General features: G+C 30.6%; 4 protein-coding genes across 11 annotated transcripts in view; 1 reads left to right on the plus strand and 3 right to left on the minus strand.

Annotated features, from left to right (window-relative positions):
- Positions 1–25,904, minus strand: part of LOC122515069 (fasciclin-1) — a 763,302-nt gene that overhangs the window by 518,080 nt on the left and 219,318 nt on the right. The gene's annotated exons all lie outside the window — the stretch shown is intronic.
- On the minus strand, positions 1,541–5,224 carry LOC122515068 (ATP-dependent RNA helicase DHX33). The gene is made up of 7 exons (XM_043632241.1): positions 4,870–5,224; positions 3,825–4,442; positions 3,491–3,723; positions 2,971–3,321; positions 2,688–2,886; positions 2,340–2,616; positions 1,541–1,866 (listed from the first exon to the last, which is right to left on the minus strand). Exons 1-7 carry the CDS (start codon positions 5,100–5,102, stop codon positions 1,699–1,701), a joined length of 2,079 nt encoding a protein of 692 aa, XP_043488176.1. The 5' UTR covers positions 5,103–5,224; the 3' UTR covers positions 1,541–1,698.
- Positions 7,101–10,864, minus strand: LOC122515075 (major facilitator superfamily domain-containing protein 1-like). Of its 2 annotated transcripts, none has more exons than XM_043632254.1 (7): positions 10,227–10,864; positions 8,870–9,146; positions 8,364–8,780; positions 7,970–8,281; positions 7,769–7,881; positions 7,331–7,569; positions 7,101–7,215 (listed from the first exon to the last, which is right to left on the minus strand). In XM_043632254.1, the coding sequence occupies exons 1-7, from the start codon at positions 10,378–10,380 to the stop codon at positions 7,165–7,167; spliced, it is 1,563 nt and encodes a 520-aa protein (XP_043488189.1). In that variant the 5' UTR covers positions 10,381–10,864; the 3' UTR covers positions 7,101–7,164. The 2 variants fall into 2 exon arrangements, with proteins under 2 accessions (XP_043488189.1, XP_043488190.1); XM_043632255.1 differs by having other exon boundaries at positions 7,403–7,569; positions 10,227–10,863.
- LOC122515088 (odorant receptor Or1-like) lies at positions 23,025–25,759 on the plus strand. The gene is made up of 5 exons (XM_043632274.1): positions 23,025–23,300; positions 24,095–24,639; positions 24,941–25,040; positions 25,120–25,227; positions 25,315–25,759. Exons 1-5 carry the CDS (start codon positions 23,025–23,027, stop codon positions 25,510–25,512), a joined length of 1,227 nt encoding a protein of 408 aa, XP_043488209.1. The 3' UTR covers positions 25,513–25,759.

Raw genomic sequence — 25,904 nt, forward strand, 5'->3', positions numbered from 1 at the left:
CACTAAATTAACGCAAAATGTGTTCCTCTTCCGTTGCACTCTCGCGAGCCTCGATCATAAAAAAGAAATTTTGACGATGACCTTTTGAACGAATTCGTTAATCGAATCCTAGGACTAACAGATTAAAAAGTTACAACAAAGTAAACAAAGGAACAAGGTGGTCTGTTGTTATCGGGATTAACATAATTTCGAAATTCAACATTTTTTCAAAATGGCACAGGTAACAACGGGGTAACGGGGGTTGTAAACAAGTTAACACACTTCTAAATAAAAAAAAATATAAGTAAAGGGGTTATAAACAAGTTAACAAGTTAACACACTTCTAAATAAAAAAAATCAAACTATATTATCGTTAAACAAAATGAAAAGAAATGAAAACAAAAATATATATATATAATAGTAATAACTTTGGGAGAGTAAAAAAAAAAGAATTATAATTTGACATTTGAAAAAAAGAGCCGCCTGTACATTTACGAAACAATCTCTCGATACTTTAAATATTAAAAGATTGTAATTGCGTATTATTATATTATCTAGAAAATGGATTAATGAAATTAAACGATCGATAAATGTTTTTCTACTTTTCCTTTTTTTTTCTGTCTTTTTTATGTTTCGTTTCATCTTTTTCTCTCGGAAAAAAAAAAAAGGAAAAAAAGAAAAAAATTATCAATAATTGAACATCTGTCGTCGTTCATCGATATCGTTTTTATATTTGTAGGTATATGTTGCCCCTACACTCACTCACACACACACACATACACACATATATATTTACACGCATACAGAGTCAAACAGACCTATCGAAATTGCTTCCGGATATTTTCGACACTCGTTTTCGATACTCTCGTTTGGCAATTAACGTCAGTTATAAAAGAAGTGGAAACGATTCTATTTCCAGCTACATCTCGTAATATAACGGCTCCGAAAGGTGGCCACCTGTTGTAGATACAGGAACTGGGAACCCCAACAAACAATGAACGGCTACTGCGACGACTACAACGGAAGGGAATATTGAACGAGAAAACTGGAAAAGAAGAAGAAGAAGAGACACAATTCCAAAACTTAAACTACACCGATCGTTTGTATCAAATAAATCGTTTGTTTGATCTGTTAATTAAACGTTTTATTAGTTAAGCGAAACCCCCCCCTTCACTTACCAACTAATTTATCCGATAATCCGTAGATTAGATTAACATCTCAAAATAGTACGTCACCTATCGACTAGTTTTTCTTTTTTTTTCTCTCTCTCTGTCTAAACCTTTGGTCCTTACACTTTTTTTGTTTTTTTTTTCTTCTTCTTCTTCTTTCTCTAAGCTCTATCAACTTGAAAGCACGATTTGCAATTCCGATTTGAAAGGAAAGGGAGGATATAGAAGGGTTCGTTGTTGAACAAAAATCTAGAATAAATTTGTATTATCGGAGATGAATCCTGTTAGAGATACTTTATCGTAATAATAAAAGAAGATATAAATAAAATAAATGAAGAAGTATATCCGTTAAACGTAATTATTAATTAAAAGTATAAATTCAAATGCAATCGTGTGTTTAACTCGGATAAAATTTTAATATAAATTACATATAAACGTGTTTATATATCTTTAGTCACCGATAAACCTGTCGGTATTATTATTTGTCATCGTCAAAATAATTTATCTTATTATTGTTGATACAAATCATTGATCGTTTAATCTATTCGTGTTAGATTGTAAAGATTCCTTTATCCGAACACCATGACCTCTCGATGACGGATAAATCACGTAGGTAACACATGCGGGTAGTTACGATTTCCGTGAACAATAACAGAGGTTGTGTTGTACCGTGCAAAGTTGAAGATGGGTGTATTGCAACTGGCTGTTTCGAGTTCACCTAAGTGCATTAATAAAAAATTTGATTAATTCTTAAACTCGTGCAAATTGTTCCTTCGCAATCCAACAAAACGATTAACCCATTTACATTCGTAACCTGAATAATTATCGCGTGTTTCTTTTGAACAATTCATATTAAAAAAATTCGACGCCGTTAATGCATCGTCGGAGAAATTTTTTTCTCCCGGTTTAATTTTTATTCGAAACTTCTTATTTTTCTTTCTTTGTTTTTTCTTTTTTCTTTTATTTAATTTCCGCTAACGCTTGATTTAATATTCCAGATCGAAATGAAAATTAATAATTAATTCGATCGTATAACTTAAACTTTAACTTTCGTTAAACTTAACGAATTTTTTCCGATTAATGAAATTAATCGCGTATTTGAATAATGAAAACGGGGTTACACCGGGTTAAATAATATTTCTATATGAACGAATAAAAAATGATAATTAAAAGTAGTTAGAGAAAAGTTACCGTAACGTATAGATTAGTCCTTTGTATTTCCGCAAGGTTATCGTAGAGCCCTTCGAGTAGAGCCTTCCTAAGTTGTTGGGTATTATTTCCGCAACTGACTTTTTCCAAATTCGCACGTTCGGCTAAAGAGGCTAGCTGTTTTCTAACTTCCGAGGCATATTCCAAATTCCGATGGTGTAAAAAGTTTTCATGACACCAGACCTTTTTCTGACTCGTACTAATATAACTACGAAAAACGTTGAGTAACGTAACGTGATCTCCTTCGGGAGAAGCAAATCTGAAACACGTTACGATATAATGAATATTTGAAATAAATATAAATGATTAAACGACGAATGAAGAATGTACCGAGATTTAGCAGCGTGTGCTTGTTGTCTTTTAGCCGGTGGATCGGCAAATATCGATTGTACAGAAAGGAGTGCAATGACGGTGAGAGCTTCCTCGAGACATTGATGTTCAACGGAAGCTAGAATCACTTTAGTAAATCGAGGATCCAAGGGGAACAATGACATCGTTCTACCTAGAGTAGTCAATTGCGGTGGGGAACCTGAAAGGTGAATGTCGAAGCAGCACTGAGGAAGACGGTTCTCGTATAGTCTATCGGTTTTAGGACCTGAAATCAATAATATACCTTTCACAGCTGCGAGCTTTTCCAAACACGTCACCGCAACGTCGACAGCTTCCTTGGGTGGTCTGTCCATAAAATCGAAACTAGTAATATCGACGCCGATAGCGAGAAGCTGTAGAGCAACTCCCGCTAGAGAACACCTTTGTATCTCCGGTAGAGGCATCTCCTTCATCCTATCGAACTCGTCCTTTGTGTAAGTCCTGTAACATTTTCCCGATGCCTCGCGAGCGGCTCTTCCTGTCCTTTGCCAAGCTTGCGCCTTTGAGATCTGTTCCACCTTGAGCACATCCAGTCCCGTCGTTGGGTGATGCGTTCTTGCTTTGACCATACCAGTATCGATCACGTGTCGAATACCTACAAGAAGGAACTCTTCTCAACAAAGCCGTTTATGCCACCCATCGTTTATCTATTCATCCATCTATCTACCACCTATCTGCCCATCTTTCCACCTAACCATCTATAACCATCCATCTATATCACTGGCAAAATCGTCAACTATCTAATAAGATATCAAAGGACTCACCGCCTATCGTAATGGACGTCTCGGCAACGTTCGTCGAGAAAATAAGCTTTCGCATTCCCGGGGGAGCAGCTTTGAAAGCTTCCAACTGTTGATTAGTCGGTAGAGCCGAGTAGAGAGGAAATACCCTCAACGGTGGGTATCCTTTACCGTCCAACTGTCTGGCAACCTGTCTCGCACTGGCTACAGCAGTCTCTATCTCTTCCTGTCCGGTCAAAAACACGAGAATGTCCTCGCTGGAAAAGATCAAAATGATATCACCTCCCCTCCCGTTCGCTTATTTTTTCTAATCTTTTCATTACATATATATATCAAAGTTGAAAGATCAAACTCTTACTTGGCTGGTGTCTCCCTATGGATTTGAAAGGCCGTAACCATACTAGAAAAAGTGTAATCCTCTTGACTATTAACAGCATGATAGATCTTAACTGGATGCTGTCGACCCTCGATATATAGAACGGGCGCATGAAAATACTTAGCGAACTTGTCCGCATCCATCGTCGCGGACATGATCAACAATTTAAGCGGCGGCAAGTTCTTCAACTTCCTCAAATTCTGTGCTCGTTTAGCAACACCAAGTAGTACGTCAGTTTGTACAGATCTTTCGTGTGCCTCATCCAATATTACTACCGAATAATCCGATAATATTTCATCGGTCATAGCTTCCCGTACCATCATACCATCCGTCAAGTACTTGATTCTGGTTTGAGGTGACGTCACATCTTCAAATCGTACACAGTAACCCACTAGCTTACCAGTTTCCACCCCTTGCTCCTGTGCAACTCTACGAGCTATGCTAACTGCGGCTACCCTTCGCGGTTCCGTTATACCAACGCGACCGCCAACACCAACTATTCCTGATGAGAGCAACAGTTGTGGAATCTGTGTAGTTTTACCACTACCAGTTTCTCCGATAATAATCAACGTTCTGTTTCTTCTTATCTCTTCTAAAAGTCTGTAAAACGTGTACGAATTATTTTACTTTATTTCCTATTTAATAAGAACTTTTTCGTTTCATTAATTTAATAGAAACAACAATTAAAAAAAAAGAAATAATTCTTATTCGAAGATCATCAAAAACCACCTGTTACGAACGTTTGAATATTCGCGCCATAGAAAATTGGAAACGTTATCTACCGATAAGAATGGAAATCAACAATGGCGGCAACAATTCCAGATATTTACCATAGAGTGGCATTTATCACAAATTCTTTGATAAAAATATACTAATTCTTTTCATAAATGATAGAGTTGACTCAAAACTCAACAACGGATAGAAAGAGAAAGAGAGATATACGATTCGATCAAAGACAAAAAAAGAAAGTAAGATAAACAGAAAAAAAGAAAAGAAAGGTTATGTTTCGTATTTTTATAAGTCTCACCGTTTCCGAAGACGATAAACTGGTAGAGATTTTCTTTGTTGATGAACACTATTGATGTTTCCTGATTCCATATTCTCAACATTCTGAAAACTTGAATTATTTTCTTCGTGTTTCTGAACTTTGGCGGGATTCTCCCCAAAAACAACAGTGTTTGGTCGTTTCGGTGCTAACTTGGAGAAACTCGACGTTCCCATAACATTATATTTGGATTCCGCGTTATCGTGTACGCCCATTTTGATGTTTAACTATAAATATAACACTGTTTAAATGTCTAAAATAAACAACTCAATAAACACACTTTCTTTTAACTTGAGCCGGCATACACGTGTTACTCACTACTGACTCTCCTATGCAATCTAACCAAACCTTACGCTCTGTCGGTAATGCAGTTTATAAAAGAGAGGGAAGAATGAAATAAATTTAATCTTATTAAGGGGTTATGCGCTGTTGCGAGGCTCGAAAAAGACGTATTTTCATGAATTTTTTCTAGAAACAGTTTTTATTTCTCAAACAAAAGTGATGGTAATTCAAATAGAGCCAACTTTTGAGAATACAATAGCGCGTCGATTATGTAAAAATATTAATCTGCACCGCTCCTGTAGATGATTTCCTGAACGTCCTCTAAAAAAAGACGTTTGGCGGTGATCTTCATTTTGGCGGTTTGGATTATTGAAATTAAAAAATATGGTGGATTCTTTTAAAGGATAGATCAATGCAGGTATTAAAACCAAGGAATAATAAAAATTTTGATTTTAGACAAATTGGCGTCTATTTGAAAAAAAGTTGTTGTTTTTGACTAAAATTTTCGCTCTAAATTGTTACAAAAAAATAGTAATAAATTTTTTAAAAATTATTCCTTATACTTAATACCTGAGGAATATATCTAAGAAGATTGTGTAAAAATTCGAAACCGATCGGTTAAGCCGTTTTTGAAAAATCGAGATCACCGACTTTGAAAATACCGTTTTGAGAAAAACGTGTTTAAAGTTTCAAAGAGACGTTTACACATAGTTAAAAATTTTTGTTTACAGCTTACATGAAGTGAAGAATATTTGTCGGATCGATTTGAAATTTTCAGAGAATATACTTAAATATATGTACATTCCGAAAATGAAAAAAAAAAGAATCGATTTTTTAAAAACTCTAACTGCGTATAACCCCTTAAAACATAACTACACAATTATCATAACCGGTATACAGTAAAACTGGTTGCATTACTTTTTTTTTTAATATTTTTTTTCAACCTGAATTAATACCGGATACAAATTTTTCAAAATATTAACTAATTATTCTTATATTTTATTTCCTTTAATTATTGTTATTACTAATGCGAATTGTACCAAGTACAGCGCAAATATTGTTTTTTTTAATTAATTTTTACTTATATAATTATCATAACGTGAAAGTTACATTAAGTCAGGACTTTTCGAAGTGTCGATTGTGACTCGATATGGGATCGTCGGGATTGCGTGGAAAATTTTGAGAAGCCCTGCGTTAAGTAAAAAAATACCAAATAACTGCACAAAATTAATTTCTCGTTTTTCTTTTCTTCAATTATTTGTTTTTTAAATATATATATACTTTGTCATACATTTATTTGTCGCACATCACGTCAACATATATTACACGTTTACAGAATCTCATATGTGTATGTTTATACTTTTAGAATTTATATATATATATAATATATATATAATATAGATATATGATATATTCTCTTATATTATATTATATTATATTATATTAATAATTAATATAATATAATATTTTTTTATTATAGTATATATATATATATATATGTAAATATACATAAGTATACAGATAATTTAACGAATAATTATCTTATATCTAATTTTAACAACGTCTTTGCAAACCAAATCAAAAGTACAGAGATTAATCCGACATAGTTAAAATTGTTTCATAAACATGCGATTATAAAAGAGAAAAATTTTACAATTATTCATAATTAATTAATGTCATAGTGTCAATACTTAATACGTTATCGTTATTGCTGTTGCTAGTGTTTTATGCCCGATAGCAAAGTGATTTCATTGACTTTACAATAATAAAATCTTGATCAATCGATTGGTTTAGTTGCAACTCATTTCAAATAACATTAGACATATAAAGTAAAAAATAGTATCTCTCATGATTTTAAGAAAAAATTATCACAGATTAGCACTATTTAGAAGGAAGACAGCGAATGTTATTTTGTTTTTCATTTCTCTTTCTTTAGCGATTATCGTTTTTCCAAAAAGAAAATTACATCTACATTTTTTAACTAAATGCAGAACATCATCGTATTGGCCGATGAACAGCCGGTGGTTTTGTAGTATGCGGTGGTACCTGTAAAAATATCATTTAATCAAATGAAGTAATAACGTTTGATCGGTTGATGTTTGATAAAATAAAGCAAAAAGATTTGGTTTGGAAAAAAAAAATATATGTTGTTTTATGTTACCATTGCACCAACACGAGATAAATAGCGATTTCTGATACTAATGTCGGATTGGGGTTGCAAAATATCATCTACCGATAAATCCGAAGTAGATTCGGGCGACAATAGTTTCTTTCTTTCCAAGCTTTCGGGAGTATGACGAATTTCTTCGTATTTTTCGCGTTGTCCTGGCGTCATGTTCAAGTAGCCACCAGTTGTTGCCATGTCCGAGACCCAAATTGCAGCCGCAGTTATCAGGGATACTACAATGAAATCAATGAAATTGAATAAGATTAAATTCATTCATAAATATTATAAAATAAGCAAGTTAAAAAGAAACTAAATAATAAACGTGCAATCAAAAAACTAAGCTATATGTATTAACTATTATATTCATTCTTAAGTTTTTGAGCAAGAATGTTTATAAAAATAAAATAATATATAATATTTATAAAAACTTACTCCAAAGCCATCCAAGGAAAAAAATTTCGAGCATCATGTAACCGCCTCTATCAACAATAATTCCAGCTAGAATGGAAACTACAGCCAAACCTAAATTCTGTACAGCCTGGGCCCTAAATAAAATAATAGAAACGATTTGATATACATACACATACAATTTAAATTTCCCAAGTTAATACATTCTAAGCACTTATCACTTACATGCCATAAGCAGTCCCTAGTTGATATTCAGGCGTAACGAGAGATATCAGAGGCCATAAGCTGCTAGCAAGTATGGAATATGCAAATCCCATGAGTATCATACACACATATGGATTCACATATGTAAACGCTAATAGCACATGTGCTACCATAGTCACGCATATGCTAACAAATACCCAAAATACATTTTTTCCAATTCTGTCTATTAGATAACCCAAAATAGGAGAAGCAATCGCTGATATTGTATAAATCAAAGAATTAACGGTATTTGCACTTGAAGGATCATAGTCGTACTTCCTTTCGAAGAATACTCTGAAAAGAAAGATATAAACTATAGTTTCCTTTAATCTATTATATATCATACAATTTTTGTATTTAAAATAATAACACTTACTTTCCCAATGCTATGAAAGGAAAGATTGTTACATAATAAGCGATGCAGACGACAGTGATTAACCAAAATATAGGCTTGAAGTCTCTAACATCTCTTAAACTAACAATTTGTGGTTCTTGTCCTTCTCCACGCCTTAACAATCTTTCAGCATGTTTATCCATTAGGCCCAAAATGCAAGCGCATATCATAGAACCCACGCAAGTAATAGAAGCAAGAAATAAAACTACGCCGATACATTCTGGGCCGGTATAATACTGAGATACATATTTGTAAATTGGTTCCATTACTAAAAAGTTAACGGTAGATCCTATACGAGAGAAGCTCAATTGTAATCCGAATACCATATTCAATTCCTTTCCTTTAAACCAAAGTACAGCATAACTGTTTTGAGCTACCGCCAATGATTCCGCGCCTATGCTGTCAAATTCAATACATAAAATAATATTATAATATTCTATCGCATTATTTTGATAATTAGTAATATATTATTTGCATTAACAACTTACCCAAAAACAAATCTTCCAACCATCATTAACCAGAACGCATTGATCATAGCACCGGTAGCAAAGATTAATTGTCCGATCAGAGTAAGTCCCATATAAATAACAGTACCCAAACGAATACCGAAAACGCTGTCCAACAAATATCCTCCGACAAAGCAAAGAATTACATTGGGCCAGGAATAAATAGAGTAGAGTAAAACAAATTTACTGGTCGACATTTGCAAGTCAGTCTTGAAATTATCCTGCAAAGCTCCAGGATTGTCAAAACAAAAATATGAGCCTGAAACATATATATGAAGCATTAAAAATGTTGAATTACAAAATCATTCTGAAAATAATCATTATCCACTGTGTAAAGAAAAAGAAAATCATTTAAAAAGAAATCTCTTATTTTAATCAATTGACCAGCTGCAAGCAATTCTATTTCATCATGAGAAATAAAAAGAAAAATGGTATCAAATGTTAACATGATTCTGTTAGGAAATATGTCGATAAGAGAATAAAATTGCATATACGAGCAAAATTTTATCACAATATTTGCTATGCGTGTGTTTGACGAGGTCATTCGTAAAATTAAAATATTTCTTAGAATATAGGTCATTTGAATGAAAGGAATTCTATGAATTTCTATGGAATTTCATTATGCTGTCGACAAGTATCTACATATATATATAAATATATATATATATATATATATATATTTATGAATATATATGTACATATATATTTGCATCTACATTACGTATGTATAAGAGACACTTTACAATTTATGTTTGTGTATATATATATGTGCGTATATGTATATGTGTGCAGATAATTTAAATAAGAAATGATTATAGGAGTGTACATTGATTTTTTATGTGGAATTTGAAGTTCCACAATATAATTTACTGTCCATATACATCAAACTTTGTTCTCTGATAAAAAAAAAGAATTTGTATTATATAAATGCATGTAAACAGAAAAAAAGCAATTAAGGACTTATCCACGTTAAGAGTTAAAGTAAGTAAATATAACAAAATAAACTTGTTCTTTGAACCGCATCCGAAAGCTGATAAACGAAAAGGATCCTGATAACGAAACAAAAGAAAAGCAAGGGAAAAAAGAAAAATGTCTATGATGGAATAATCTAATAGAAAAAAAAAATAATAGAGAAAGTTTATATATATATTTTTTTATCTAATTTTAAAAGGATTGAAGTAAATTTTCTGTGTCACGTAAATGTACGAATATTATTTGCTTTCTTTTCTATGATTCTTTTGTTTCATTTCGTAGAATGAAAATAACGTACCAAACAATGGATAATTTGTAACGATCTAGGGCAAAAAATTGTATTACATATTTAATGAAAATATCTTACCAAAACCAACTAGGCACATTAACGTTAATCCGACAAATCTGTAAGGTAATTTTTTCGGGCTACAAAATCCTTGCAAAGCAATTTCATCCTCCGAACGATTTGCCATCGAATTAATTGACTGGTCCGTATTTGTTTCCACGATTCCACCCTCCATTTCTATTTGATTCTATTTCCCACTGTTTCGTCGATATCGTCTAAAGTTGACTCGTCAAATGAAATATATTCTTTTTATTTTTCAATAAATACTTATTTATTTATGATATATTCTTGTGATGATATGATTAAAACAAAACAAAGAAAAATATTATGATGAAGAATTCTACAGGTGTTGTTTTGTTGGCTCGATTACGATTTTGCGCTTCTTGCACAAGCCCAATTTGTCATCACAGAAGTTACGAACTTTGAACGCATTTATTAATCATAATTTGTAATTTTAACACAATGCAATGGGCCGATCGTTGGCCGTCACTAGATTAAATCAAAGTTATTCATTCGATTATATACTTATTACTCGTTTTATTTAACTTATTGAACGAGATAATCCTGCCAAAGTTAGCATCATCCTCTGTCACTAGTCTGTCAACTACTACTCCCGCATTATACACAAGTGAACCATCTGTTCAAAGCTAACGCCAACCAATCAGCTATTAGTTAAAAAAAAGATAACTTAGAAAAAAAACTACTGCAGCGCTACATTATTCGAATGCTCCTATTGGTCCACCGAACGGACCAATCTACTATCGTCGTTTAAATTACTCATTGGTAAATACGAATATTTAATAAAAACTAAAATGATATATTATTTTTTTATGTGACTGAATTATTTAACTCAGTATTGAAAACATTTAATTTTATAAGTTATTAATTCTAAAGAGAATTATTTAACTCAGTTTTATTTATAATTTTCTACAATACTATTAAAAATTTTACGCTAAACGATCTTAGTACAAAGCTGGTACCCAGCAATAAAGTTTGATTGAAAATTATCGACAGTCGGTAATAGTAGATTCCTGTTTTTAAATATATCGTAAAGTAAAATTAATTCGAAATCTACTACTATTACTGACGGTCAGTGTTGTAAAAGTAGAAAACTACCGTTACCGATGGTAGATAAGATAAAGGTAGAGCACTACTATTACCGATATAGTTTTTAGCCGGCCTGCCACTGAAGTGGCTTTTACGAATATTTTTTCCAGGTCGATGCGCCACTATATTATAAGTATACTATAGTGGCTCACTCGAGTTGCTTACTTGCTCACCGTTTGAATTAAATAATCGTCTTCATAGTCATTCATATTTAAGTTAAATATTGAAGTTTAAGTGTATGTACAATATATTTTAAAGAAAAAATATTATTTAATCATTAAGAAATCTTAACGTAAAACATACGAACTTTTTTTTATATACGGCTGATAATTTTAAAACATTTAGATAGTAAGGTACTGCTTTTATATACGGTAACTGTTTAATAACAGACTTTGCATTACCTTCTGTTATATTTTATTATTATTATGAGCAGCTATGATTTAAAAAAGAAACCTGCAGAAAAAAATATTATTCTACGACTGTAAAGATGCAATGAATGAATCGAATGCAATCTCTTTTATAGATCGCAACTTTAATTTTGACAATTTTGGACTACTCCCTGGTATCTGTATAAATACATTAAAGTTATTAAGAAACATTATAAAGTAATTAGTTTCTGTATATTAATTGGATAAAAGGAACCAAGGAGAAAAAGGAATAAGGATATAATATTAATTAGGGATTCAAAAGAAACTAATTACAATTATAATGTTTATGGTAAGCGGTCTTTGGCTAGATTTTACTTACAATGGAATGCATAACATATAAAATATGTTAAACATTATACTGAAAGTAAAATACCATTGCCCAGGTCTAACCACGAGGAGGTAACCGCTTCTGAAGACCCGGGATGTGCACCCTGAAGATGTCCCCATCCGAATTAAATTGAAACCACAGAAAATGAAAACTCCGAGAATGTTTTTTAATGAGTCCCACTCTTAGGCACCATCCTAAGAGTTTAATTCGGAAAATCCTTATAATTACGTTTAACGAAAACGTTATGATTTTCGTATTTTTATCTATTTTATGTAATTATTATAATGCTTCTGCGCAGTGATGACTTCGAGGGTACAATTCTGCTGTAACATAAAGAGAGTGCATTAATGCATTATAATAATTGTTAATTAATTGATGCAAGCGTCTATTGTCGTTAAAAAGCTCGGAGTATATGTTCTGTCAACCGTCTTCCTCGAAATTCACCTTGAAACTGGCACTTTCTCTTTTATGAAAATTCTTTTATTAAATGTTGCTTATATGACTTTCCAAACGTTGCGAATGTGTATAAAAAGAAATAATTCATCTAATCAATAAAATTAAAGATTACAACACTCAGGTTTTCGCACTTTTACATTTGTTTTAATGTTCCTGCGCAGTGATGATATCAGAGGGAAGGGGTAAAATTTTCATCTAATAAAACATAAAATCGAAATTAATTAATATTCAAAGTACGTCAAAAAGTATGAAATATTTAAATAAATGTATATGCGTTTAAACAATCTTAAATATAATGAGAGTGCATTAGAATATTAAAATAATTGTTAATTAATCGATAGAAATGTCTATTGTTGTCTAAACGCTCGGAATATATGATCTATATACCGTCCCCTTCGAAATCCACCGTTGAAATGAGACGTTGTCCTCTATGAAAGTACTTTTATTAGATGTTGTTTATATGACTTTGCCAACGTTGCGCATGTGTATAAAGTGAATAATCCATCTAATCGATAAATTTAAGATTATATCGTTCTCATCTTAGTATTCTTTTAATTTTTATGCAATTTTTTAAACTAATATACATTTTTTTTAACGTTCCTGTGCAGTGGTGACTTCGAGGGTAAAATTCTGCTGTAACATAAAGAGAGTGCATTAGTGCATTAAAATAATATTTAATTAATCGAGGCAAGCGTCTATTGTTGTTTAAAAGATCGGAGTATATGTTCTGTGATCCCTCCTCCTTGAAATCCACCGTTCATTTGAGTCATTATCCTCTGTTAAAGTTCTTTTGTTGAAAGTTGTTTACAGGATCTTCCGAACGTTGAGCACGTGTATAAAAAGAATAATAAGCCTATTTAATAAAATTTAAGAATAAAACGTTATGATTTTAGTAATTTTATATATTTTATATAATTATTTTAATGCTTCTGCGTACTGATGACTTCGATAAAATTCTGCTGTAACATAAAGAGAGTGCATTAGTGCATTATAATAATTGTTAATGAATATGTAATGTCCACGTATATGTAAATGAAAAAAGAAAGTACATTTCTCTAAACAATTATACAAACAATATATTCTAACAATTAATAAACAATATACTAATGGAAAATGAGAATTATTGAAGTTTACCATTATGATAGAAGAAAGCTGAGGTATCTTCTCGTTTAAATACCATAAAAAAATTGCCTGGATTCATTTTAAAATCTTGTAAACTCTTCTTTTATGTATATACTTGATATACAAAACAATAAGAAAGCCTAATAGATGCTGTGCTTTTCCAAATTTTTAAATATTTGCAAATCTGAAAATCATACGATTTTATCTTTATTTTTATTATTAAAGTATCAAGTTATCCTTGTTAATATTTAAAAACTAATGTGTAGAATAAAGACAATATACACTAAAAACTTTATCACATTGTACAGAAAAACACACAAAATTTATTTATTTAATAAATTCAAAATAATTTTATTTTCCTATTAGGTGTACACGTTCCTTTATAATATTTAAAAAATAAGGAATAAAATAAAGAGGTTATACACTAAAAACCGCATAGAAAAACACAATCTTATAGAAAAGAAACAACATTGCAGATATTTTAAAAACAATTGAAATAAAGCACTATAGCCATCCTCTAAGAATTAAAATAACAAGAATTTTTCCATATTAATACAGAACATGGGAATTTATACTTTCATAGTTGGCATGAAAGATGTCAATTGTTTTGTTTCAATTTATTTTAATTCTTTAAGGATGGCTACAGTGCCTTATGTCAATTGTTTTAAAGATTTCTATAACGATGTTTCATTTCCATACGATTGTGTTTTCTTCTGGCATGCGATATCAATTGTTTTAAAAATATCTACAACATGGTTTCTTATCTATACGATTGTGTTTTTCTGTGCAATGTGATAAAGTTTTTAGTGTATATTATCTTTATTCTGCGCGTTATTTTTTAAATATTAACAACGAACGTGCTACATGTATACAAAACACTCATAAATTTAATTTTCTTTATATTATACCAATGCTATGTTACTTTATACTTTTTTTAGGTTTCCAAACTTTGGTAGAATACAGCATGAATACACATACTCATTGTCAGTCTAATTGTGTTTACTTTTCTATCTAAATAATAGTTGTGTTTACTTTTTTATATTGATATCAATTGTGGTAATTATATCTCTCTTTTCTTTTATAACATAAAGAAGAGTAATATAAAAAGTACGAGAAGGGGAAAGAGAAAGAGAGAGTGACATCTTATACAAATATCATACATATACATATTCAGACTCGTTCAGTTTGCTGATTCTTTACTAATACAATCGTATGATTTTCAGATTTAGTATTTGAAGATTAAGTATTTGAAGATTTTGAAAAAAACAGCATCTATTAGGCTTTTTTATTGTTTTGTGTATGAAGTATATACATAAAAGAAGAGTTTACAAGATTTTAAAATGAATCCAGGCAATTTTTTTATAGTACTTAAACGAAAAGATACTTCAGCTTTCTTGTATCATAATGGTAAACTTCAATAATTCACATTTTCCATTATAGTATATTGTTTATTAATTGTTAGAATATATTGATTGTATAATTGTTTAGAGAAATGTACTTTTTTTTTCATTTAAATATACGTTATTAAATGTGAGAAAAGGTAATGTAATTCTTACATGTTACTCTATTATTTAGTATTCATTCAATAGTTACATTTGTATAACTGTAATTTATATATGATAATTACATCTTTATAGTGTAGTTTTATTTGAACAATTGTATAAAAATTGCATAGACACTAGCATTGATTAATTAGCAATTATTTTAATGTACTAATGCACTTTTCTTATATTGCAGCTTAATTGTAGCCTCGAAGTCATCACTGCACAGGAACATTAAAAAAAATGTACATTAGTTTAAACAATTGCATAAAAATTAAAAGAATACTAAAATATGAGAACGTTACAATCTTAAAGATTATGTATTAGGTGTATTATTTCCATTTATATACATGCGCAATGTTTGGAAGGTCTTATAAACAACATTTAATAAGAGTACTTTCATAGAGGACAACGTCTCCTTTCAACGGTGGATTTCGAAGGGGACGGTACATAGATCATATATTCCGATCTTTTAGACAACAATAGACATTCCTATCGATTATTTAACAATTATTTTATTATTCTAATGCAATCTCTTTATATTTCAGATTGTTTAAACACATATGTACTGGTTTAAACATTACATACTTATTAACATACTTTGAATATAAAATAATTTTAATGTGATATTTTTCTGGATGAAAATTTTATTACCCGAAGTCACCACTGCACAGGAACGTTAAAACAAATGTACATTAGTTTAAACAATTACATAAAAATTGAAAGAATGTTTAAATCAGAACGTTATGATATGATTAAGTTTTTAGTGTATATTGTCTTTATCTTACTCGTTATTTTTTGAATATTAACAAGGAACGTATACACCTAATAGAAAAATAAATTGGATATTAATAATTATTAATTGGATAATTAATAATTAATAATGAAATGGATTTTATATTTATTTAATAAATAGATTATGTGTGTTTCTCTGTGCGGTGTGATAAGATTTATAGTGCATATTGTCTTTATTCTTTTCGTTATTTTTTAAGTATTAACAAGATACGTGTACCTTAAATAGAAAAATAGAATACATTTTTTATTTATTTAATAAATAATTTATCATATTAAGCTTGACTAGCGTGGTCATGAAGAAAGGCGAGCTACAGCAACTACGTGTGACGGGGCAAGCTTGTGTGCGTGAAATACATTTCTATTGGTTATTCGAAATTTCTAATTGATGACATGACGTCCGAAATGTAAGACCAAAGGTGATTAGCGAATCAGCGTTCTTTTCGGTTTGGCCTTCGTGGAGATCGCACGGATACTTCGTCGTCCCGTTAATCTCAGGTAATTAAAAAATATTTTCTAACGTAAATAATTTTCCTATGTACTAACAGATTCTTCTAGCAAATGACTTCTAAATGATATGATCGAAAGATTACGATAATATCGAGGATAAAAAATATTTGCGTAGAAAAAAATTCCATGTACATTGGTATGCATTTTTCTACGCAATCATATATATATCTTGTTTTACAGCATATCGACATACAGCAGGATATCGACTTATAATGTTCAATTTTTATTGTTTGGATTAATAAAGTATATATTTCAACAATTGTTATGTTCCTATATCCTATTTTTAACTATTTGATATTTTTCTATAATAGATGGAAAAAAAGCAAAATCTCAAGCAGCCATTGCTCGCAGCAGATGTCGCGTAGAAACACTGGGCTGTAGCGCGACCACCATTTTGTATACCTGTCATCTCGTTTAACTCAGGTAATTGAAAAGTATTTTACACCTTTCTATTATATATCAAACGATAGCTAGAAGCAAGATTTTTATACGTGAGTGTTTTCAAAACGAAATATTGAAAAGTTCGATAGATATCTGTGAGAATGTAACATCGATATATCTCGACGTGCCGCCAAATCTCACCAATGTTACTTAACAATATTTCTTCTAATTTCCAGCTTTTTTCATGGTATCGATACTTACTACCATCTCTAATGATGCTTTAATTAATTATTTTTCATAATTATGTATTCAAAGATCGTATTTCGTATTAAATTCGATTCCTGTCACATACACACACACATACAGGCATATATGCATAAGTATAGGTAGCTCGTACACATACACTCATATATTTGATTTTCTTTATGTTATACTAATTTAATCTTTTTTTTTCCTTTTTTAGGTACCGAGCATTAGGAGGGTCCAGCAGGAATACATATACTCAGTCTAACAATTGTGTTTACTCTTTTTTATCTTCATATTCATCGAGGTAAGCGTTCTTCTTTTTTTTAACCCATATAGAAATGTATAGAAAGAATGAGAACGAGATTAAGAGTGGGAGAGAGAATAGAAAACAAAACATTCACCTACAGATAATTATGAATGTGTGTGTATATTTCCAGGAATTTCTCGAGGTGAAAACAGAAGAATAACCGCCGAAAACAAAATGTAAACAGCTAAGCACCGAACGTTAGACACTCTCAAGGATAAGCAGTATGAAATCATCATTCCTCTCCCGTCCTTCGACGAGTTAATATCTAACGAACGTTACGTATTATATATAAACTATTTAATAATTTAATTTCTGATCTCATTATTATTGAATTAATCGTTTAAAAAGTTTATTATAGCATTGGACAGTATAACAATTAATACATTTGTTAGGTTATTCTTTATTGAGTTTACTACTACAGTTATTATCTTCTTTAGACTTCTTTAAAGATTTTTATTAATAATTATAAATAATATTTTATATTTTATATGCAATTTTATACAAGTAATGAGATTTAGGCAACTGATATTGCTTGAATTTATATTGATTCTTTATGATAAAATATCTTTGAAAGTGTGCAATGCCTTCAGGAATGATTTCAGGAAATATTGTAATATTTAATTGTATGTAATATAATTTTTAGTATGTTTCAGCTTTTCAGAGTTTTATTTAATTTTATTTTATTCATCGTCATCCTAAGGGTAGGATACCCATCCTGCAGTCATCAATGAAGACTAAAAGTAGGTATATTTTCCTATCAAACCTTTCTATGATAATTTCAATGGTTTTTTATTGCGAAGATGATATTAATTGCTCTTTTTCTTTTTCTGTTTCAGAACATCGTTGGAATCGAGCGCGTAGGCAATGAGGTACTCGTGTGTTGCATCGATAAAATAAAGTATAAAAGAATCGGAAAGTAAAGTCAGTGTTGTACGCCGTATGTAAAAGTTTCGTTTGCTCGGTTAAGAAACTCGCAAGTTTCTTTTATTCGGTTTAAACGTGTACTCATCGTCATCCTAAGGGTAGGATACCCATCATGCATTCATCACTGAAGAATAAACGTAAGTCAATTTTTATTTTAAACACTTTCTCAATAATTATAATAATTTTTTCTTACAACAATAATATTCATAATTTTGTTTTTATTTCTGTTTCAGATTATCATGGGAATATTGCAGTGTTGGAAGAGTTTGTGAATTGTGTTTGTGAAGTGTTGCAAGTGTTCGTGCATTGCAATCGTGCGCGAAGCAATATACGGGAGTGTTTGATCGTTTAAATATAATTAAAATCACGGATTAGAAGCACGTTCGTTCGTTTTCATTTCAATTTCGTCGCGTTCGCGAACTATTTTTAAAATTTATATATTAAATTATCTGTGACCAAGGCAGTAATTGCATTAGATTTTGTTCGAGTAAAGTTGTATTTTTATCTTTAAACAGTCGCACAGACTGTTCGCGTATTAGAGTCAGTGCATCAATGAAGATTTTTCTACTTGCATTGACTGTGTGCAAAGCAGTCTTTGAATTAGTTTTGTAGAATCAGTGATCGGGCGTAAAACAAATTAAAATCAAACGCGAATTAGAATCAGTGTTGTTCGCCGTATAATAAAATTTCGGTTTCGCGATAAGAAACTCATCTATAGTTTCTTATTTTCGTTTATACCGCGTTTTTAGATTCACGCGAGGTGCATCGCCATGGTGCAATTGAATTTCATCCCATTGGAATGCATTGTAAGTATCTATTTTTATTTACATTTTATTCGATTTTATTTTTGGATTATATTGCAGATAACTTATTGTTTTGTTCTATTTTATTTTATAGATATGACGATGGACTTTCTACCTTATCAAAGATGTGGGATGAATTCTTCGATGGATCATCGATGGATCTTCGATGGATCTTCGATGAATCTTCTCCAATAGAAAACCGAGGAACTTTCCGACCGTCGAACAGCAATACTTGCTACGAAGTAGGAGTGTTTTGGAGCCATCGTAGAACTTCTTACGTAGTGAGTACAAAAATTTAAAGTCCCTCCGGTGCTCAATCATGCCGAGGATGAAAGGTCCTAATCGGCACGAGTTACTGGTTGTAATTATTCCAATAAATTAGTGACGAGCACATGAGTAATTCCTTTCTAGGAGTTACTCATGAAAATTGTATATTGTATTGTATATTGAATTGTATATTTTATATTAGTTCAGGATAGGTTTTCTTGTCTCACCGGTTAAATTCATTTAATTAATAATGCTATTGATTAATGCACTTTCTTTTTAATTACGTGTTTTGTTCGTGGTTAGTAGTGATGAAATCGAGCATTTATTTAATCATTTTCGTCCAGAAAAGCATGTAATAAATGTCTTACATGCATTGCTCCGTACTTAGTTTATCTAATCGCGATTAATTTTAATATATCGATACTTCGATATTATAAATAAATGAGCAAGAAGACAAACTCATTCGCGACGGATAGATTCTAGCAGTTAAGTGGTGGCTCAAAGCCCAGTTCTTTTGTTAGAACAGCCAACTTAATGAAAGGAGTCGTCTGAGGTTTTTAAACATATATTAAAATATATTAAAAGATATTAAAAGATATTAAAAGTTAATATTTATCAAATAAATTGTAGAGTCCTTAACCGCTTAGGTAAATTTCTATAAAAATGTATTTATGGCTTATATATTTATGTGTCTTTAATCATATTTTTTAGATCAGGATTTTCAGCTTCTAATATACTAATCTCCCGTTTCTCCCCCCTATACTTTCTGCGTTCTCATCTATGCGTGTGCCCAGGTGCTACTCGTATGGGAGAGAAACTGTTAGTATAGGTTTAGCTTTAAGTTTTTCCCCTATTGGCGGCTGTCATTGTGCTAGTGGTTGCACGATGTACTTTACACCTGTGTGTGCGTATCAGGTAGAGTGTACTGTACATCGTTTCGTGATAGTTTTTAATTAATGCTTCATTCAATACTCAGAGTAGTACTTGTAGAGTCATTTATGGTATGGAAAATACGAATATTTGTATTTTTCTATTTACATTAAATTTTTCTAATTTTCTTTTCGTAATAAAATCGTTTTGAATAATAGAGTTATCGCATTTACTTGTGGAAACTGTGATATACTCGTATATAACTAGTATGCATATAATATACTAGTGTATACTTGTATTTTTGCATTAGTCATTTATGCAATAATCACTAGCCTTGGCAGACGATTACAGCAATTGGTACGTACTCCCATAAATTTAGAAAACACGTGTTTGAACTAGGGTGTCGGAGGTGCCCCGGGGCATGCTCTCTAGTTTAGGCATTTGCACCCTGGTGGTATGTGTGAGAATCGTGGAGTGAGTGGGTGGGTATGTATGTTTGCTTTTTTTTAAATATGGGTAATAGACAAGCAGGTAGCATACTTAGGTGTGAATGTTTATTTAATTTGTAAGTAGGTAGAGACCGGAGAAGTCGTGCGATTGTAATTTCTACTCAGGAGTGGAAAAATTTCTTCTCCGGATATTATACAAAGTTTCAGCAATCTTTACATTCATTTATCATTTAAATATTTCTTTTTTTTCCATATATTGCTGATACTCTGTACCGCGAGATATAAATCAGTATCGAACGATTCAAAAGTCTTTGCATTTTCTTAAAAATTAATTTTTTTTCGAAAAAGTGAAGATAGCTGAATACGTTTGATACTTACTTAATATTAAGTATATTAACGCTTTGCTCTTTAGTAATTCCTACTGAATACTTCATTTGTTATATATGTATAGTAAATACAAAGTAGAGTAAAGATAAAAGATAAAAATGGTCGAGTGAAAAAGTAAGACCATAAGATTTATGACAAAGTTTCTGCTTTTGTTTGATATTATTTAATTTTTTAAATGCAAAGTGTTAATAATAGGTTCATCGATTAGATCAAATATCTGTTGAGGCATTCGAGTGAACGTAACTGTACGATTTGTATTGTAAAATGCGTTTAGAAAAAGCCTCACAGCAGAGTTTAGGGCATGAAGAAAGAAGAGGCTAAATGCCGAAGAGGCTAATTCCGAAGAGGCCCCCACTTAATTGTGGCTGAAGAGGGCAACTACATAGACTATTGTAGTTATTTTCAAAAGTTCAACAGCAAGTTCGAACTTTTCGAGAATAGAGCTCTCTAGTCATATTTTATATTTTATTATATCACTTTTCTGCTCGTCATTAATTTGTAGTTGTAATTGGAGATGACGGACCATTCCATCTCCTTGGGACACCAAATTTGTGTCCATATCGTCATAAAGATGCATATGTGTTTAGTTAGAATCAGAAATATTAAAATTTTTGTATCATTAAATTATGAAACTTAAATAACGTTCGGCAAATATTACAGTAATTTCTCTTTTCTTGTTTCGTCTTTTAAATTTTTCATTGTGTTCGTATTTTATTAAATTTGCAATTTTTCTTTTCTATAAAATGCAGTTTTAAAGTATTTCACAATAATTAATAGATATTATTATTTTTAGTAATTTTGTATTTTCACTTTTCCTATTTCTTTATTTTTATTTATTTTATGTAAATGTAAAATCACACGATTAAATTCTATTTTATTGCAACAGGAAATAGAGATTTGATCAAAATAAATATAGAATTCAATTGAAAAGTGCATCTGCGAATTAGACGATTTATATGTCAGGCTATTGTGTCACTTGATTAGTATGATTAATATAGTTTTCTTCTTGTTACAGGTGATCATCGTTGGATTTATCATCAAACCTTCTGGATTATTTTTTATTTGAGTTTCTTAAATTGCTTCATTTTAAAATGTATATATAAATGCATTTCTGAAAGCACACACACATGTTTATACACTAAAAATTAAGTAGAATTTATAAAAGAAAAGAACGAATACTGTATTCTTTGATTAGATTGATCTTTCTTGATTAATACGTTATTAATATATATAAAAATTATTATAAACAGTTAATAAATAATTTAATAAAATTTGAGAAATATACTGATCTGATGATATTTAGTTAAAGAAAGAAAAAAACCTGAGTAATTGAGTAAGATCTCCTTCCACTGCACTATCAAATCCTTAGCTCGTTCAAGCACCCATTCCCCTCCCCCCCAATCCTCTTTATTAGAATCTATGACTCGACTGGACATACAACAATCAATTCAAAGAATGTCTATAGATCGTCTACATCTTCTATTCCAATATACCCTAATCGATATTTCCAAATGACATATACTTCAACATGTAAGTACATACGTTATATAATAAGGCACCATAATAATATTTAATTACACGACATATCGATCTACTGGCTTGTAATTTAAAGTCATTTCCTCATTCTAAATCGAATAATATATTCAGAAACATTGAAGGTCTATAATTGCATAAACTGTGGAACCTATTAATTTATCTTTGTCTTCTGTAATCTTCAATTAGTTATGTATGATGAAAGCTATTAATTAAGCGGATTGTCTTGTAATTAAAAATTCCTTAAAGGAATATCAAAATTTCTTATTGGATTATATTGTAGGATCTAGATGATCACAGATGACGGTTCAGTTATAGTTCGATATTAAGTAATTGTAAAAACTAAAGATAAGATAGTCACGTTGAACATGAATGAATACGATGTAGAAAAACCAATGTTACGTCGGATCGAACCAAATTTTCATTTAAAAGTAAGCCTATCAATTATTTATTATATGGGAACTTGGCCACCTCAAGGAAAATATCGTTCATTGTATATCATTTGTACGATATGCAGTTTCACGTTTATGTTAGGAATTTTTTTGTTAACCGAAATAGCTAATATTATATTGAGTTTGAACGATTTAGGAAGATTAGTTGCTGGAGCAACTCTTCTTATGACTAATTGTACTCATGCATATAAGGTTTGTTTGAAAAAAAAAAATATACAACATCGTGGTGTTTTTAATTACAGGGTGATTCACCCAAGTGTATATATTGCTTAAATTAATTGTAAATAGTATTGTAATACAGTAAAACCTCTTTTTGTGCGGTCTTTTTTTATACGATTTTATTTTTGTGCCATTTGTTTTGTGTGATTTTATTTTTGTGCGATTTGTTTTGTGCGATTTATTTTTATGCGGTATCTAAATCTCAGCAGCGTTGCTACCAGTTTTATGTTTTCTTTCAATGTACATATACATGTGTGGACGACTCTGATTACATGGTCTCCTTGACGACGATGTATCCGGACTTCGCGACGCTGTTCATCTGATTTAAACAATCTCCTAACAATTATTTAATTTGATTGAAAGCATTTTCACATCTATATTTCGCAAATAATTGATGTATTTTCTAAGTGCGACTTTTTTTATGCGGTCCCTGTCCGCCGCATAAAAATAAATTAGGTAGTATATCGTACAAAGTTGTTTATAATATGTAAGTATTTATAAAATTACCGAATATTTTTTTGTACGATTTCTTTTATGCGGTCCCTATCCACCGCACAAAAAGAGGTTTTACTGTAGTTTATTAGATTAGTAGTATTGTAATAGTTTATTAGATTAGTAGTATTGTAATAATATTGTAATAGTTTATTATTCGATGCCATACAATTTATGTTTGAAACATTTCTTTAAATAAGAAACAATTTACAAATAATTTAAGTTCTACATTTAAACGAATCATCCTGTATAATGAAGAAAATTATTTATTATAGATAATAATAATTCTTCATCGGCAAAAACGTATACGAAATCTTTTAAATATAATAAAAAATGATATATTTGCACAAAACGATATTAATTACGGATATACGGTAACTCGTTATACTTGGCAAGGAATTTTTCATCATATAGCTTATCAAAGTTTTGGTACAGTAGCTGTACTATGTTGGGGTTTTACACCCATTGCAGATCTTATTGCTGGAAGATCAAGAAGATTACCAATGGAAGGTTGGTACCCTTACAACGTGACTGTTTCTCCAGCTTTTGAAATCACTTCATTACATCAGGCAGTGGCTATCTTCGTTGCTTGTTTTCATAATGTAGCTATGGATACTTTAGTCACCGGGCTTATAACTGTTGCATGTTGTCAACTTTCAATATTGTCTCAGACCATAGCTTCGATAAAAAATTATCAAGAAGAAAAACAAATTAATATTGTAAAAAACGCGAACGATTTTTTTGATAAACAACAAATTCTTTACGATGTTCCGTACGAAACGTTAAAGAAATGCGTTATTCATAGTAACATTATATTCAGGTTTGTGTGCGTTAACTAATTATTTAACAAAAATTATATTTTAATTATATTACCATTTGCGGAAGAGTATCGGCAAATAATTATCCAAATCTGTTTAGGTTTATGAACGCGAAGTATACAACAACTAACGTACATTTATCTTTATGAGCAATAAAATACGCATCGGTATAGTATACTAAACAGCATTACGTTTTCTTTAAAAAGAAATTAGAGATTTGGACAACTATTTGTCGACACTCGTCCGCAAAAGGAGGATTTAATTATTAATGTTACATATATTTATTTCATATTATATATGCAGTTTCATCAAAGAGATACAAAATATTTTTGGTACAATGATACTCTTACAATTTTTCGTCAATTGTATCATCATTTGTTTGATAGCTTTTAACATTTCGCAGGTACATTTTTTATTTTATCCGAATAATCGAAAATATTATTATAATAATATTATGATTTGGATTGATTAATCGATTACAGATGAGAGTATATATTCCAGCTATTCTCTTTGGTATGCTCATGTATATGTGTTGCATGACTTATCAAATTTTTATATACTGTTGGCACGGTAATGAGTTGCAATTACATGCAAGTATCATTTTGTATTATTTATTTATCGTTAATATAATTTAAAATTTAGAGTTTTATATAAAAAAATTATAAATATAATTACAGAATATGTATGTTAGTAAAGCAGCTTATTGCAACGATTGGTGGAATGCGAGTAATCGTTTTAAATATGCATTACAAATAGTAATAATCAGAGCTCAACAACCTCTTACATTATACGCCGGAAAGGTCTTCACCTTATCTTTGAATACATTTGTTAACGTAAATATTCATACCAATGAACTAGATATTTTATCATTCTAATTTCTATTAGTCCTTTGTGCTTATTTAGGCATCACTATCAATCACTTTACCGCTATTACCTTCTAAAGTCTTCTTGAGGTGATATTTCATTTAATTTATTATAATAAAAACATATCAAATCAGTTAAAAAATAATTTTTATTAAAAAATTATTTTAATATATTTGTATAATATGTATGTGTAATACATATATGTACACTTACATCAAAAAATACATGATCAAACGATGATTAACAAATGATTATACTGCAAAGGGCTAAATTTGTTTTATATTGTAATTTTTTATATAAATTTTTATTATTGTTCAATTGCAGATCTTACGAATGTCTTATTCCATTTTCACGGTACTGCAAAATGCAACGGCTGATTAAAATATCATAGTTAGAGATATAC

This window comes from Polistes fuscatus, unplaced genomic scaffold (assembly GCF_010416935.1).
Source record: "Polistes fuscatus isolate 324 unplaced genomic scaffold, CU_Pfus_HIC Scaffold17, whole genome shotgun sequence".
Taxonomy (NCBI): Eukaryota; Metazoa; Arthropoda; class Insecta; order Hymenoptera; family Vespidae; genus Polistes; species Polistes fuscatus.